The 17,525-nt window shown below is 36.7% G+C and overlaps 1 protein-coding gene across 2 annotated transcripts in view; it reads left to right on the plus strand.

Moving 5' to 3' along the window:
- The first annotated feature begins 693 nt into the window (after positions 1-693).
- Positions 694-17,525, plus strand: part of LOC145766989 (uncharacterized) — a 28,739-nt gene continuing 11,907 nt past the window's right edge. The window contains exons 1-6 of one of the 2 annotated variants that reach the window (XM_082578715.1): positions 694-795; positions 11,751-11,882; positions 13,055-13,141; positions 13,621-13,715; positions 14,084-14,236; positions 16,007-16,159. In XM_082578715.1, coding sequence (XP_082434841.1) covers positions 740-795; positions 11,751-11,882; positions 13,055-13,141; positions 13,621-13,715; positions 14,084-14,236; positions 16,007-16,159 — 676 coding nt within the window. In that variant the 5' untranslated portion in view covers positions 694-739. Of the gene's footprint in view, positions 796-11,750; positions 11,883-12,205; positions 12,568-13,054; positions 13,142-13,620; positions 13,716-14,083; positions 14,237-16,006; positions 16,160-17,525 lie in introns of those variants that run through there. The other variant, XM_082578714.1, reaches the window with a different exon arrangement.

Raw genomic sequence — 17,525 nt, forward strand, 5'->3', positions numbered from 1 at the left:
TCAGAAAAAATGCTGAATTTTAACAAAAATGTGTGTATATTTTGGTTTTTTGGCTATAACTCGTTTTGTATCGTAAATAGAGCAAACTTTCTTCTTAGGACAGATAGAAACATGATGTTTTGGCAGCTTTTGAGCTATATATCATGACGCTACGACCAGTGGTTACCGAGATAGACAATTTTTCCCCCTCACGCGCATAAATTGGGGGGTTGCCGGCTGGAAAATGGGGGCAACCCCCTAAAGTCAATTTTTAATGAAGTTTTAGGTCATTTGTCGGGATTTAAGAACCCCGTTTTTTTCGATTTAAACAAAAAACTTTTTTCACTCCACCCTATAATGATTATACATCAATATGAAACTTTAGTGTGAATTTCAAGAAAATCTATGAGGGTCGAGCTTGCACACCCTGTTGAGTTGACATGGAATGACCCAGCTTTGAGATGTCTTGTCTTTAATGCATGAGCGATTGTTGAATTGTTTTGCGGGCCGCACAAAATTCTTTGACGGGCCACAGGTTTGTCACCTCTGATATTTGTCATAATAGAGACTGAATATGCATGACTTTATTTTAATGAATTTGTTATTGTTTCAACTAGGCTATGTGGTTAATATTAACACGATAGACATATGGAATATTTTGGTTTAATTAAATCCAAAAATATTGCTTCGTCTTACTATGCTTTTCTTTAATTCAGATTACATAAACTAAGATTTACTCTTTAACTTTTCAGTCAAATTAATGATCAAAATGAACTTGCACTGTTGTTATACAAGGCACCCTTGTTCAAGATTTCGGTGAGTGATATTGTGAATACTTTTTGACCTAATTTAAGGATGTAGATGTTGTAAGGGCAAGTTTATAATATTCATTAAATGGTTTATATATGTATGTTTTTTTTTGTTTTTTTTTTCAGAAGTCTAATCTGTAATAAACTATTTACATTGTCAGCATGTAGGCTATCTTCCTAGCATTATTAGAATTGTTAAGCTTATAAGAGTTTAAAATAGACTTTGTGTGTTCCATTTGCAGACTATGTATCTGGTCCCTTTCAGTTAGATAATAATAAGTGATGTAATATGGTGTTAAAAAAACTTTCAACTAAGGTGGCTACTTGAATCTACTAGAATCAACACTGTATCAGTATGTTGCACTACTTGACTTTATGAACTACTTAAGGGTGATTCTTTACGGGCCACCCTCCCAAAAGCTTCCATTTACTACAAAAACATCTTGTGTAAAATATTTTTGAAACATTTTAATATTTAGGGGTGGTCCAAGGCTCCCGAAATTTTGACGTTTTTGACGAAATACTGCAGATTTAAAACGGCCGTATTTTGTAAACCCTTGAAGCAAACATATTAGTGTTGGGGTTCATTTTCATCAGCATGGTGAGCACTGTTGTTTGATAAAGTCAAACAATTCAAAATTTGTATTTCATGTATTTTCGGTATGAATTTTATAGCAATATAATCTTTCACAGAAAGGTTATATTTTGAAAGATGAATAGGCTACTGTAGTTATGTCTGAAGTGAATCAGCTAATTCCACAATCCACACAAGGTTATTTTGGGTCCTCCCCACCATGGCCAGGTGGGTATTAGTTGTTTAAAACAGGGGTGTCATGGCAACCAACCACTCAATGTTGCCCTATTAAGGTGTTCTTGAGTGGCCGAGGAAACTTCTTGCGGTGCTAAGAAACAACTTGCATAAGATACTATAGTTGGTCCTCTTCTTCAACGCTTCTTTCTGCATGGTCATTGGTTACAGCTAGACCTGCAGAATGCTCTGGCAATACAGAAATCTTCATTTTCTTCCCACTGAGTTGCTGGAAGGTGAAGAAAGGAATCTGAATTTTCAGTTTTTGAAATAGCAACCTCGTGTTGGAATTAGTAAATGTTGGCAATGCTATACCCAAAATGTTTTCCAACGACACATTAACTTTCTTTGGTGGATCCTATTTTTCCTCAGTCTGCAATATTGCTTTTGCCATCTGGTCTTTAATGTTTGGCATAACATCATCATCAAAGAGTGAAAGACCTACCAACTCTTTGGAGAGGTATCATGAATGGCTTACCGTCTTCTCAGTTTTCACCCCAGATATTGCATCGTTGATGGCTGCATACTCCTTTAAATGTTTCAGCAAACACAAATCACTGTTAGGAGCTTTCCCAGCAAGTGGAGTGTTAATCCATGCTTTAACATGAACACACGAATAGAAAATACACAGATCTCGAAGTCTTTTCTGCTCACGGAGACTCAGACGAAACTGACTGCGGAAGAGCCACACTTTGAGTGTGTAGATGACCTTAGCCATCCAACGTGCATGATGGTTAGGCCGGGGGGTCAAAATCGGATTTTATTAGATGGTGGAGCTCCGAGAAACAGCAACAACAATTCCATAATTTCCCGATAATCATCACAGGGTTGTGTTTCCCTGGTCAACACTGTGTTAATGAACTCGATTAGTCCTTAACGTCCTTGACCACTTGCTGCTACCTCATCTGTGGAGGCATCTTCAAACTTGTCTTGATCAATAAACTCCCAGAACTTCTTAAAACGTTTGAAAAGCTGGATATCTGGTGCTGATGATGATGTCATTACTTTTTTAAAAACAGCAACTGCATTCAATTCAAGTATGTGGGGGTGACATGCCAAATATAACAGAACTTGACCCAATAACTGTTCCATAATGACACAGGCTCCATTTATTCGACCAGTGTTTGAGCTTGTGGCATCAAAACACAGTGCCTTTTCTTCGATGTTTCATTCTTTAAACGCTTGAAAAACTGCTCGAGCTTGAGCCTCACCTGTACCTAATGACAGGAGCTGCGTTTTTCTTGAAAAGTAACTAGTGTGGTAAGGCAAGCAACATTCTTGTTTCCTGTTAAATCTGGAAAAAGTTTTCCATCCCAGTGGACAGTCAAATTTGCATTAGGAGAAAAGTTGTTCAAGATTTCTGTTGGAAACTGCAACAGAAATCTTTGTACCTGCTGCGCCTTATGCTTGATGTACTCAAGGTAAACTCTTTTCACAGTTTCACTGACTATGTACATAGCAGCTCTATCTGAAACATTGGTGTGGTCACGATTTGCTGATAAAGTAGGTGTTACAATTTCTTTTTGTGGTTTTCAATATTCTGAGCATTCCAGTCATTCAATTACAATTCTTGAACCGGCACAATTGAAGCAATAGCATGTACTAGTACTCGTACTGGTAGAGTTGAGTTCTAAAATAACTGCATTATCAAGAATTTTGATCAAAATAAAAAAATCGGATATTTTAAAATAGCATGTTTTGAACTGTTGCTGTGCACCAAATGACAGTGCTCACCATACTGATGAAAATGAACCCCAACACTTATATGTTTGCATCAAGGGTTTTCAAAATACGGCTGTTTTAAATCTGCAGTGTTTCGTCAAAACGTCAAAATTTCGGGGGCCTTGGGCTACCCCTAAACATTAATATTTTTCAAAAATATTTTACACAAGGTGTTTTTGTATAAAATGGAAGCTTTTGGGAGGGTGGCCCATAAACATTTCAAAAGTCGATTATTTTGAACCACCCTAGTGTGTATTTTTAAAAACTTATTGATTGTAAGATTATATGTATTTGATTTAAGCTTTTTCAACACCAGTTGACTGCATAGCCAGCTGGTGATGAACCCTGGCCTGTATTTAATTTGAAAGGGTGTTGGTTTGACATTGCTCAAGAAATTGTTTTTAGCAGAATGTTTAAAGACATGCTTGAAAGTGGACAAAAAATTAGCTTTGTTTGCCTATCGTCTACTTCATCTAAAATTTTTAACGATAAGTCTGGATGTAAGGAAAAAAATCATCTGTCATGTTTTTATAGGAAGTGTCATGACTAGGGCAACCAATTTTTTGACCTAAAACTTAAAATTTTGACTTTATAAATTTACAAATTTTAACCAATAACTTTCTTCGTTTGCAACCCAAATGCGAAATACAAAGCATATTAGAAATTAGGTAAGGCAGGCCGTTAGGTAAGGCAGGCCTCAAAATTCGTTTTTGTTGACGGCGGACAAACGTGTCCGGTCTGAGCAGCTATCTCGCCGGACTAATTAAGTCTCACAGCGGACACACCAGTTTTTGCGTCGATCGTCATGCTTAATCACTTTATCTTGAAAATTCTTCGCCATTTGAGAACTATAGCTACGGTTTAGAATGCATTTTATAATTGCAGCGAAGTCACTCTGAAAGACGTGCGCTTGAAGAGTCAAAGCGTCATGTACCTGCTCAAAACGCCGCATAACTGATTAACTTCTACCGAACGAGGTCGTGTGGCTTCTTGCGTCACAATGCTCTGGGCACGAGTCGGAAGAACTTCTACACTCACGCTACTATTTTCTGCTGTGCGAAATTTCACTAAGCTTTTTTTTAAAGTTTATTTTTGCGTGTCATGTGAGCGAAAGTGAATTTTCCCTGGGCCTTTTCTTACAGTAATACCAAAACTTAACAAATTTTGCTGCATCTTGCTGTAATAGCCTACCGAACTCGTATATACAATCTAATTTTGTATCCAACCTTGCCTTATCGATATTACTCGGAGATCAAAGCCAGACATTGTGACGTAAAACTTGAACAAAGTTGCGCTAATTAGTGTGGAAGTACCGGTACTCCCATCGATTCTTAGCGAAGAAATCACCTTTGTTACGACGATTCAATGTCATTAATCGTTGAAGTAACGTATAAATCGAAAGTTTTCCTGCTTGAATGGAAGCTACCCAGGCAACAAAATTTATCATTTTTACATTGATTCAACGTCTGCGTCTACATTGAATTAAAATAAGAATGATAGATTTTGTTGTCTGGGTGAGAGATACAGTATTCACATTTTCTAGATGCGCGGGAAATTCTATTCTCGCAACAATTGTTAGTACTATCCAATGACGATTTGTATCGCTAGTTTGCGTGTTATTTCTCGGCGGACAAATATGACCGATCTAGATGGTATTTCCCGCGGACATCACATGCTGTGACGGCGGACATGACCGCCGTATCCGCCGTGAATTTCGAGGCCTGGTAAGGATATCTTCTTTTTCTATTGAAATAAAAGAAAACTGTGGAAGATTCGGCGACACCACAGCCAACGAACAGGTAATGAAAGTCGGGTCTGCTACTATTCGGTGAGTCCGATTCGGTGAGTTCCTAACTTCTAACCCCTAACCCTAAAACGGCAATGATAATTAGGCTACGGTACCCAACAATTAAAAAAAAATTGAAAAAATCCCCTGTTAAGGGGTCGGACTCACCGAATCGGACTCACCGAAACGGGCCATTCCGATGAAAGTCACTCGAAAAACTGCAATGGATAAATATGGAGTGTCTTCAAATATCCCTAAATTACTGAGAGGGTTCTGCAGTATTATACTTCAACATCAAGTAATGTTTCACATTATCGCTTTTGAAGTTCCTGTCTTCTGTCATTCCCCGTTAGGTGCAGGCCTCGAAATTTGTACTTTTTTCCGGCGGTCAAGCATGTCCTACCGGCGGTCAAGCATGTCCTACCGGACTGGCCCTTTCAGCGGACATTTAATATCTCAACCGGACATACTTTTTGCATGTAGATTTTGCACAAAATCGCACTACAGTATTGTGTAGTCGTGTTTGTAAAAGAAGATTTTCTACAACAGAATAACTCTGCAATGGTTGATGGCTTAATTAACCGACCCTGAAGTATACTGGAGCAGTTTGCTTGCAAATATATCAGTGTGTTAATGACAGTCGTGTAATGACGCAATAAACACAATTGAAAACAACAATACAAATTTCCTTATTACAAAAGCAACTACGATCACTTGTTCCGTGGTTTTCGCGTTATAGAGTTGTTGTGCCAAGCGATTACTGCCGGTGCGGGGTCGTAAATCTCCAGCTCGCCACATTCGCCTAAGCACGTGCAGAACCCAGCAGCTGAGACTTGCTTCTCTGTGACGTTTCTTTTTAACAAACGATCAATGTAACGCAATAATCCTCATTGTTAAAATTAGAATACATATCCTGCCGAAAAGTTCAGACAACTTTATTTCAAGGCAACATCGCAAGGCGTTGAAATGATGTAAAAATGGCTACTTTTGCTATCAGCTCGTTAACAACGCCACTCTAATGTGATCTTTAAAGCAATTGCCTGTACTATTATTGTGTCAGCTCCGTATTTGTTCGCGTTAAACAAACAATTGTAACAATTCAAATTCACAATAATTTTTTGCTGCATTAGCTCTTTTTTTGTCAAGAATTTTGCGGCGGTCAGTCATGACCGACCAATGAGTCGGCTTCGGCAGACATTCGAGGTCATTCTGGAGGTCATGTCCGCCATGACCGCCGGATATTTCGAGGCCTGAGGTGTATGTATAAGTATAATCAGGGGCGCAACTAGGGGGGCTGTCTAGTCGGCATGACAGCCCCCTTTAAGATTTGCAACTTCAAGAAGAGGGACGACTAACTAGACTGAGACTTACGTACTACCTAACGTGTGTCCGTTCAAGCTACGTTCTATGCATACCAAACTTGTTTCACGCTCAAGCCGCATAAACCGCAATACAAAATATTAACAGACCGTCATTTATTCACGCAATATGATGTCATAAAAACAAAATGGCTTGGGAAACCGGCTCAGCTTTACGCTTACAACGGCATGAAAAAGAAGCTTTGCAAAGCCATCATTTTAACAAGTTCTCATTCTCAGGTTCAATCGTTTTCTTTTTCTTTCCTTTGTTCTCTCAAAACAACACGCGCGCGCACACACGTAAGGGACCTCTGTTAATCACATGCAGAAACGGATTGGCATGCACGACGCACGTGACTTGCAGGCGTTTTGCGGACGGCGGAGCATTTTTTCAATTTTTTTTTTATAATTTTTTTCCTTTCCCCGTATTATTTCCGAATCCAATTACCCGATAAAAAGCGGTTTTTACATTCGATTCTGGATGGATTCGAATCTTAAGGATTTGAAATTCTACTTTGGGCATCCCAACTTAGGATGCAACCTTATTAACCCACAAAACGAAACTGCAGCTGGCTTTAGGCTAGTCTGATTTGTAATCTTCGTATGGTCGCAACTTCACACATTCTTAAACCAATTTTATAATTTTGGTATCAAAAAGACGGCAATTAAGTTTTCTTTACAATCTTGACGTGTATCCAGGCCCTAAGCTTGTGTGGACTACTTTTTAAAATGTGGGCTTGGAGAGCAAACAATTTGCTGTCTACTTTCGAAAGCGCGGGAAACTTTTTTGAGAGAGTAACAAGCGCGGACAGAGCGAAAACGGTCGCTTCGCACGTCACAGAATTGGATCATTGCGCTGTCAAATTACACTAGGCTAATATTCTAACAATCTAACTGTGATATATCCACTTCTACAAATAATTGTTAGTTTTCTCTCTCGTTGCCAACCCCCTTTGATTTTTTCTAGTTGCGCCGCTGAGTATAATGGTCTGAGCATTCACCTAACCAAGAACAAAGACCACATTACCTGCCTTCCTCGCCTAGCCTGCTTAATATGCAATCGTCAGTAGTGGGCGAAACAAGATTATTACCTCAGAAATTGCAGCAAACGGATTATTATACGTCAGAATAGCAATAGAAATTGCAACAAAAATCAGTATCTGTGTAGCTTTAATAAAACGGAATGGCCCGTTTCGGTGAGTCCGATTCGGTGAGTTCCCTATTCGGTAAGAGCCTTTTTCGGTGAGAGCCCTATTCGGTGATTTTTTTTTAGACTATTGGGTACCGTAGCCTAATTATCATTGCCGTAATAGGGTTAGGGGGTAGGAGTTCGGAATGGCCCGTTTCGGTGAGTCCGACTCGGTGAGTCCGATTCGGTGAGTCCGATCCCTTAACGGGGGATTTTTTCAATTTTTTTTTTAAATTATTGGGTACTGTAGCCTAATTATTATTGCCGTTTTAGGGTTAGGGGTTAGGGTGAAGGGTTAGAGGTTAGGAACTTACCGAATCAGACTCACCGAATCGGACTCACCGAATAGTAGCAGACCCGTAGGAGTTAGGGGTTACGGGTTAGGGTCTTATTTCAACGTTTAGCGATGTTAAAACGATGTAAAAACGGCAATGATAATTAGGCTGCGGTACCTGATAATTTTCAAAAAAAAATTCAAAAAATCACCGAATAGGGCTCTCACTAAAAAAGCCTCTCACCGAAAAGGCTCTCACCGAATCGGACTCACCGAATAGTAGCAGACCCTTAATAAAATATCAATAGAGAAAAGAAAAACTATGTTAAAAGAAATTTTTGACCTAACCATAAAATTTGACTAATTTTTTACTTAATAACTTTGGAACTTCGTGTCAGTCTGAAATTTAGTTTATGGACGTTTTATAAATTTGAACAAGGCAAAAATTTTTTTACTTTAGGGTAAGTCTTTGTCAACTTGACCAAGCTATGTAACCCATGGTCTCAGATTTTGATGAAACTTAGACACTTTGCAGAGCAAGTCATTCTGAAAAAAATGATACCAATCTCAGCAAAATCGGTTCAGCGGTTTTCGGGATATGGCCATTTAAAAATGAGGTGTTTTCGCGTTCGCTCAAGCATGAAATTAGTGAAAAGTTGGTACAACAAATTTTAAACGTAAATAAAACATACACCATTAATGTTACAAACTTCAAATTTTGTGAGAACTTAAGTTTGGTTGAAGTCAACACATTTACAAACTTTCAACAATTTTGGTCATGGTTGAATGATTTTGAAGACTAGTTAACATTGTTGTGGAATTGAAATCAATCAACCGTGACGTAACTTCCAAGCACTATACTGAAAAAGGCCCCTCGTCAATTTTTTCGAGTAATACATCATTTGAAAGGTCTTGACTTCCCCTATACAGTGAAACAAAGATATCTTTGTGTATTTGAGAAAATCTAGGTGTAGTAAGTCGAAATGTAACATATACACAAAGTGGCTAAATTGATTGTTTTTATAATTGTTCAACAGTGCTTTGCTTCCCTTTTTTCCAATTATGCACAAAATATATACATTAGTAGACATAATAGGTAAGTTGAAAGCTTTGAATATCTTGCTTAGTCAATTAACCATACTAATTACTATGACTACTGAAAATCAAAGCAAAGATTATTGAAATTCAATGTGTAAAATGTTTTACTTGAAATTGGTTTTTAATGATTGTATAGTTTAATGCCAGAAGGAAATAAAACCAAGAATACTAATAGAAAAGTGGCTCTTTTTACCTGGTCCAAAGATGCAATTTAATCAACAAAAAAGGTTATCGTGCTTTGAGAAATTTTAAGAAAAACATAACGATATATCACAAAATTTGTCAGCAAAAGCCAAAGGATAATTATATTGAACTCTCATTGCAGTTTTGAACCATGATAACTTTTGGGCTGCTTTTCAATTTATATTCCCAATTTAAATAATTGGTTAAACTGGATATTAATGTATATATAATATATTCCAAAGCATATGTGTGACAGAAATTTATTAGCTGATCTCCAATGAGTTTGAATTTGTTGCTAACATTGCATGGAAAATTGATATTGGTCTTGAGTAGTTGCAAGGGTTGGATTGTCTACAACACACAAAACATGTTCAAAAGGAATCCAACATACGTCTTTGGTTCTTGGCCAATGAAAAGATGGAGACGGTCCATTAGGGTGCAGAAAATTTACAAAGATGTCACCATTTTCTGTGTCAACTACCAAAGTTACTCCAACATAACCACTTTCCATCATACATGGCTGCTACAAAGTTACCTTGATTGATGCTTTTGTTGCTGTACTTGGTATCAAAGTTGAAAGTGTAATTATATGTGAGTTCATTGCTTATTCTTTTGATGCCAATTTTAGACTTGTCAACTGGTTCAAAGTAATGAAATCCTCTGGTTCCTTTTATTGTACTTGCTAGCTTCCACCTTTCTTCCAGACGTTTTCTTTCATTCGTCAAATCTTCCTTGAGAAGTTTGATGAAATGTATTGAAGGCAACTTTTCAGTGCAGTGATCCATCATTTCATCTAAAGTACCAATTTGATGATGTAGAGGTCTTCGTAAACTTTCCATAGCTATTGAATGCTTTACAGTGCCTCCAGTGCCATCGCAAGGTGACTTACCATGACTTGTGGCAAAGAAAGACCATGATGTTTCCAGGCCAAAATCATGTTTGTGCAGGCACAAATGAAATTTTCTTTGCCAACAAGCTAGCAAGTGCAATAAAAGGAACCAGAGGATTTCATTACTTTGAACCAGTTGACAAGTCTAAAATTGGCATCAAAAGAATAAGCAATGAACTCACATATAATTACACTTTCAACTTTGATACCAAGTACAGCAACAAAAGCATCAATCAAGGTAACTTTGTAGCAGCCATGTATGATGGAAAGTGGTTGTGTTGGAGTAACTTTGGTAGTTGACACAGAAAATGGTGACATCTTTGTAAATTTTCTGCACCCTAATGGACCGTCTCCATCTTTTCATTGGCCAAGAACCAAAGACGTATGTTGGATTCCTTTTGAACATGTTTTGTGTGTTGTAGACAATCCAACCCTTGCAACTACTCAAGACCAATATCAATTTTCCATGCAATGTTAGCAACAAATTCAAACTCATTGGAGATCAGCTAATAAATTTCTGTCACACATATGCTTTGGAATATATTATATATACATTAATATCCAGTTTAACCAATTATTTAAATTGGGAATATAAATTGAAAAGCAGCCCAAAAGTTATCATGGTTCAAAACTGCAATGAGAGTTCAATATAATTATCCTTTGGCTTTTGCTGACAAATTTTGTGATATATCGTTATGTTTTTCTTAAAATTTCTCAAAGCACGATAACCTTTTTTGTTGATTAAATTGCATCTTTGGACCAGGTAAAAAGAGCCACTTTTCTATTAGTATTCTTGGTTTTATTTCCTTCTAGCATTAAACCATACAATCATTAAAAACCAATTTCAAGTGAAACATTTTACACATTGAATTTCAATAATCTTTGCTTTGATTTTCAGTAGTCATAGTAATTAGTATGGTTAATTGACTAAGCAAGATATTCAAAGCTTTCAACTTACCTATTATGTCTACTAATGTATATATTTTGTGCATAATTGGAAAAAAGGGAAGCAAAGCACTGTTGAACAATTATAAAAACAATCAATTTAGCCACTTTGTGTGTATGGTACATTTCGACTTACTACACCTAGATTTTCTCAAATACACAAAGATATCTTTGTTTCACTGTATAGGGGAAGTTAAGACCTTTCATATGATGTATTACTCGAAAAAATTGAAGAGGGGCCTTTTTCAGTATAGTGCTTGGAAGTTACGTCACGGTTGATTGATTTCAATTCCACAACAATATTAACTTGTCTTCAAAATCATTCAACCATGACCAAAATTGTTGAAAGTTTGTAAATGTGTTGACTTCAACCAAACTTAAGTTCTCACAAAATTTGAAGTTTGTAACATTAATGGTGTATGTTTTATTTACGTCTAAAATTTGTTGTACCAACTTTTTACTAATTTCATGCTTGAGCGAACACAAAAACACCTCATTTTCAAATGGCCATATCCCGAAAACCGCTGAGCCGATTTTTCTGACATTGGTATCATTTTTCTCAGAATGACTTGCTCTGCAAAGTGTCTAAGTTTCATCAAAATCTGACACCATGGGTTACATTTTCCCTTTTTTCTGGTCAAGTTGACAAAGACTTACCCTTTATTGACTTTTGGTTGCCCTAGTCATGACTTGTTAATTTTGTTTTTCAGGTACCGTGATTACAGGTTTTGCTTTCAGCACATCCTTGAAGACAAATCAGCCCCGTTTGTTGCTTGCCAATACATATCAAATACTACAAACCGTCGTTGTCACAATCCAGCTCTCAAAACCGATAGCAGCCAGTATGAATGAGCTTATGAAATATATATATATATATTATATAGTAATCCAGAAATTGATTGCAGCAGTTGCAAATAAAAGTGCTCAATGTTTAAAAGACAGAGCTAATGTAAACCATTATTTAATCAACTATAAAAAGTTTGCGCTACCATTGGTTTCGTTCATTACCAATGGTACCAATGGTTCATTACCAATGGTAGCGCAAACTTTTTATAGTTGATTAAATAATGGTTTATATTATATAGTACATATTATATATATTATATTATATATTATAGTATATTATATATTATATTACTTACTGGTTTATATATTATATTATATATAGGCTACTGTAGTTTAAATCAAAAGTTACAACTTTGGATTAAAACTTTTATCCGCAAAATTGTTTGCTGTGTGCATCTTCTTCGTCGTATGAGCTTTCTTCCGGACTATATGTTTGGGCATGAGGTCATCAGCCACTCGACAGTCTCATCATCCAGGGCCTTCAGTCCAAGCGTTCCATGTGGTGGTTGATGGATTGGGCAGTCATGGACGACATGGTCTACTGTCTGGTCTGTGGCACCACACTTGCATCCCGGTGAGGGAGCCAGGCCATCTGCACATGTCTGAACGAAAGCGACCGACGCCGGTTTGTAGGCGGTTAAGCCAGACCTACGCAAGTCTTGCGAGGGACATTTCCGGAGGGTGGGGATTGCATAATTATGAAGCATAAATTTTTTTAATTGTAAGCTTTTCATTTTTATTGCTTGTCTCATTTAGTAACATTTTATGTAAAACCTTTACCATCATTAATTTGCAAATTTGATGCTTATTGATTTCTTATGGTTGAAATTAAATGTATATGTTATATATAATATACAGTGGGTGTATATCCACCTGAATATCGCCCCAGATAAAATCTATCTGGTACATATTTCCCGGTTAACAATAAAAACTATATAAAATATTTTCCAGAGTTGGTTTTTAGGGGGATATTTACCAAGGTTGATTTTTATTGGTTACCACTGAAACTGATTTGGTTACATCAGCATCAGTTTTTATCTATCATGCACAATGTTCATTGTAGCATACTGAGATGCCTAGTGTCTACATTTTATTTATTTTGGAGGCAAAATGCAAGAATGTTTCAATTCAACTCCGCAAAGTTGTAATTCAGCATTTTTTTGCACAGTTCCACCATAACTTTATGTGAAGTTCATCAACAACGTAATTCAAGCATCGCTGATCAAGTGAGCAGAAAAAGAACAAAGAAATCATGGTATAGAATTTCCGAAAAGGTTTATCAAGCATAATTAAAAATAGGTTTAATCACTCATTAATACAGTAACATATCCTAAGTTTTACACTTCGAAATTGTTTAGGTTCGGTAAAGAAGATGAATCTGCATTCATAAGAAGATCTATGTTTAGATCATTAAATATTTTCTATCATTGCTGCATGTTTTGTATGAATATTGCTCTTTTTTGTTATCTTTTCTGTGCTACATGCTTTAACCAGGGCTGTGGAGTCAGGCAAAAAATATACGACTCCGACTCCTAAGTTTATAACTGCTTGACTCCAGACACGCTAAAATCCCTCCGACTCCACAGCCCTTGGTGGGCTGTGGAATCAGGCGAAAAATATCCGACTTCGACTGTTTGGTTCACGCCATAACATCCAGACACGCCAAAATCTCTCTGGCTTCACAGCCCTGGCTTTAATTACTCTTTTGTATTTGGTTGTTTGCACTATTTTCAGTCATACATCTCGTTTGGATTCTAGTCCAATTGGGAAGTGTAAGAAGTTTAAGAAAACCAAGTATGAAAAGACAGATGCAGTTCATGACAGTTTGAGTAAGAAATTTTTATTTTGAATTTCTTCCTGCAACAAACACTAACAATCTTTTACTTTAAAATCATGTTTGCTTAAATTACTTGACAAGAATATTGTTGCACATCATTTTTTCAGCAAACCAAAACTTGCTGTTAAATTATATAGTTATTTCTCTTGATGCTAAAGACATTCGTTGGCAATACAAATGTGCGTCAGAAAAAGATTTAACTTACTGGTATTCTTATTTACTGGTATAGTTAACTTACTGGTATATTTCAAATCCTTCAAATTTTCTCACTGGAAGCAATCATTCCTTCTTGTATATAGTAGATTATACATTTAAATGTCTTTTTACCGATCTGTTTACACTGTACAACTTCATCTGCAGACTACACGAGCGAAATGGCTGATGACTCCTATGAATATGATGCTGACGCCAACAGCAGGTGGTTAACTGCGAAGTCTCCCAGTTGGAAAGGTGGTGAACCTGACATTGATGCCGATTCCACTGATGAAGACGAAAATCAATTGAAAAATGCAGGTAAATTTATTTAAAAAAATATTGCACAGATAAAAGTAAACAAAGAAATAGCAGGTAGTATACATAAAAAGGTGAAGCAAATACTGTATAATAATAATATACCGGTATTGAAAGAAGTATTCTTGATATCAAAATCTGAAACGTCCAGCTTGATGTAAAAAAGACAACTTTTGTCCAAAACGGTGTTTCTCAACCTTTTGAGGTTCTGTGAAACTGGTCTGCTACTATTCGGCTAGTTCCCTATTCGGTTACAGTCCGATTCGGCTAGTTCCCTATTCGGCTACAGTTTTGAATTGTATTTTGTATTTTATTCCACAATATCGTTTCTTTTGCATTCCGACAAAGAAAAATAAATTGAAATGAAATTTAGCGCAAAATGTTTAAATTATTATATTGAAATGTTTACTCACATAAAATGTATATATCCTACGTCACCGTCTGTATGCAAACTTAGATTCTTCTGTTTATTTAGAGAATTTTGTATTTTATTCCACAATATCCTTTCTTTTGCATTCTTGCATTTTATCCAGTGTTTATCTTTGAGTGCTTCCCAGACGGCAAAATCCGTCGTTTTTACATTGATTCAACGTCTGCAGACTATTTGGCAACTGTCTTTTTTTCGTTGACACGTTTTCTCTGAGACTTTATCTCATAAACCTCTATTGTTACTCATGAAAAATGTTGTTTTGATGTAAAACACTTATTTTGAACGAACCCAGACAACAAAATTCGTCATTTTTGCATTGATTCAACGTCTGCAGACGGATTTTGCTGTCTGGGAAGGCACTCAAAGGTAAACACTGGATAAAATGCAAGAATGCAAAAAAAAACACGATATTGTGGAATAAAATACAAAATTCGTTTTTTAGTTTTAAGATCTCAGTGGTTAGGTCTAAACCCCACTTATTTAAAGCTTCGATAATTTCAACTATATATAAAAGAAACGATGTTTCTCGGCAGCCGATATTGTGGAATAAGATACAACATTCTCTAAATAAACAGAAGGCGTCGTTGGATTTGGAATTTTGTAATAGTTGAGGATTCTAATATATTCTAAGTTTGCATACAGACGGTGACGTAGGATACATGTCGATTTTATGTGAACAAACATTTCAATTTAATATTTCAAACATTTTGAGCTAAGTTTCATTTCAATTTATTTTTCTTTGTCGGAATGAAAAGAAACGATATTGTGGAATAAAATACAAATAACAATTCAAAACTGTAGCCGAATAGGGAACTAGCCGATTTGGACTGTAGCCGAAACGGACTAGCCGAATCGGACATGCCGAAACCGGCCATTCCGCTGTGAAACAGCACACCATTACCCGAGCGGACAACGTTGCACAAAATTTGTGAGTGAAAGTGTGATCACAATATGGTCTTCATGTTTTTTTGGATTTGTCTAATCATTCTAATCATCTAATGGATAACACTTAACCATTAGCCTATCCATTAGACAAACCCAATAAAACATGAGGACCATATTGTGATCAGACTTTAACTCGCAAATTTTGGGCGAAGTTATCTACCTGGTCAAAGTTGTGCTGTTTCACGGTTCTTGATTCCTTTTAGGAGTTTAATACTGGCTGCGACCCCCTTCTTGGTATATCTTCTAACGTTTCAAGAAACTACAACGCCACGGCTGAACTTAAAAATGCTGCTATTTTTTGTTACAGTGTTCTACACTAACAGTTTTAATTTATGATAGCTATTAGATGTTTTTCTATACTGAGTGACACCTTGAATCGTTAACAATTGTGTCTCTAGGTGTATATACTTTCGAAGAGGTTGTCTCCAATTCAAGGCATTGCTTGGTCAAGCTGCAGTCTCTCTATGTTAAGCAATTTAAACAACTAAATCGCAAGCTTCAAGCTAAACGTAGGGAGTATATGCTTCATATGAACCACGGCCACACATCAGGTAAACTCGCGTAAAGCGAATACTTTACCTTTTTGAAGAAGTTTTATTGGCGTGAATTTCCTTGAACGGTTATTTTCTATGCTAGGCTATATTATGTACAGTAAAAGAAAAAATTTCAGTGTACTCCTTGGCGCTTGCTAGTTGTTGTTTTGTTTTTATAACGATGAGAATTCACAAAGCAGCGGCCGAGTGTCTGTGGCATGAGTTAGTGGTGCGATTCTGATGAGCCCAGCTTCATGGACGAAACACGTGTCTTTCACTGTCAATTCTTGTTACTGAAAATTAATTCTACGTTGTCTTTTCTTGGCTTGTGTTCTTAACGCATACTTGTTAGTTGTTACCATTGTTTACACTTGATTTAGCTCAGGGGTCGGCAAACTTTCTGTAGTACTGGGCCAAATCTACAAACTTCTGGTAACGTGCGGGCCGCATAAATTTCAACATATAAACATTATCCTTACATTATCCTTAAAATCATGGCGCACCTGCAACCCCTGTTCCTGTGTCTATTGCACAATGAGACGTGTTTGTTGCCGTTTCATATTTATTATCAAACACGTATTAAAACGCAATGCATTGTTTTTATTTACTTATCATTTATCAATGTGAAGGATGATGTTGTTTCTGTGTCATGGCCAAGGTGTTTAAATCAACTGACAACTTTGTTGATGATATTTGCAATACGTAACTTAATTCAAATGACGATCTGACAGGCGAGTGCGAAGTTTATTCTTTGCGTAATTCATTTTTGAAAAAAGCTGCTCGCAGCATTCGACACAGCAATATGTGCTTCCAAACATGCACATTACACGTTTTGCATTGTCATACAGGGTTATAGGCGAATTCTTCGTAAACAATTCTTCGTAAAGCAATTCTTCGTAAGCAATTCTTCGTAAAACAATTGTTCGTAAACAGTTGTTGGTGAAATGAAATCCGTAAAAGAATTTTTCGTAAAGCATTTCTTCGTATACATCAAATCTCCATTGCATGCACGAATAAATGCTTTGGGAAGAATTGTTTTACAAAGAATTAAGTTCAAGACACCGTCATACAGATGAGGATAGGTGGATTTCTGGACATATTCTTTATGTATAAAAGTTAGCAATTGGAACTGAATCGTATTTGGCCTTCAATATGTTGGATGATTGAAGTTCAATTATTTCTATTTGCATCTCATTTGGCATAGTATTGCAGGCCTCGAAATTCGTTTTTGTTGACGGCGGACAAACGTGTCCGGTCTCAGCAGCTATATCGGCGGACAAATTAAGTCGCACGGCGGACACACCAGTTTTATTGGCAATCGTCATCTGAGACTTTTCGGTCATTTGTCCGAAATGACTTGAAAAAATTCGGACAATTTTTATTT

Source organism: Aplidium turbinatum, chromosome 3 (assembly GCF_918807975.1).
Source record: "Aplidium turbinatum chromosome 3, kaAplTurb1.1, whole genome shotgun sequence".
Taxonomy (NCBI): domain Eukaryota; kingdom Metazoa; phylum Chordata; class Ascidiacea; order Aplousobranchia; family Polyclinidae; genus Aplidium; species Aplidium turbinatum.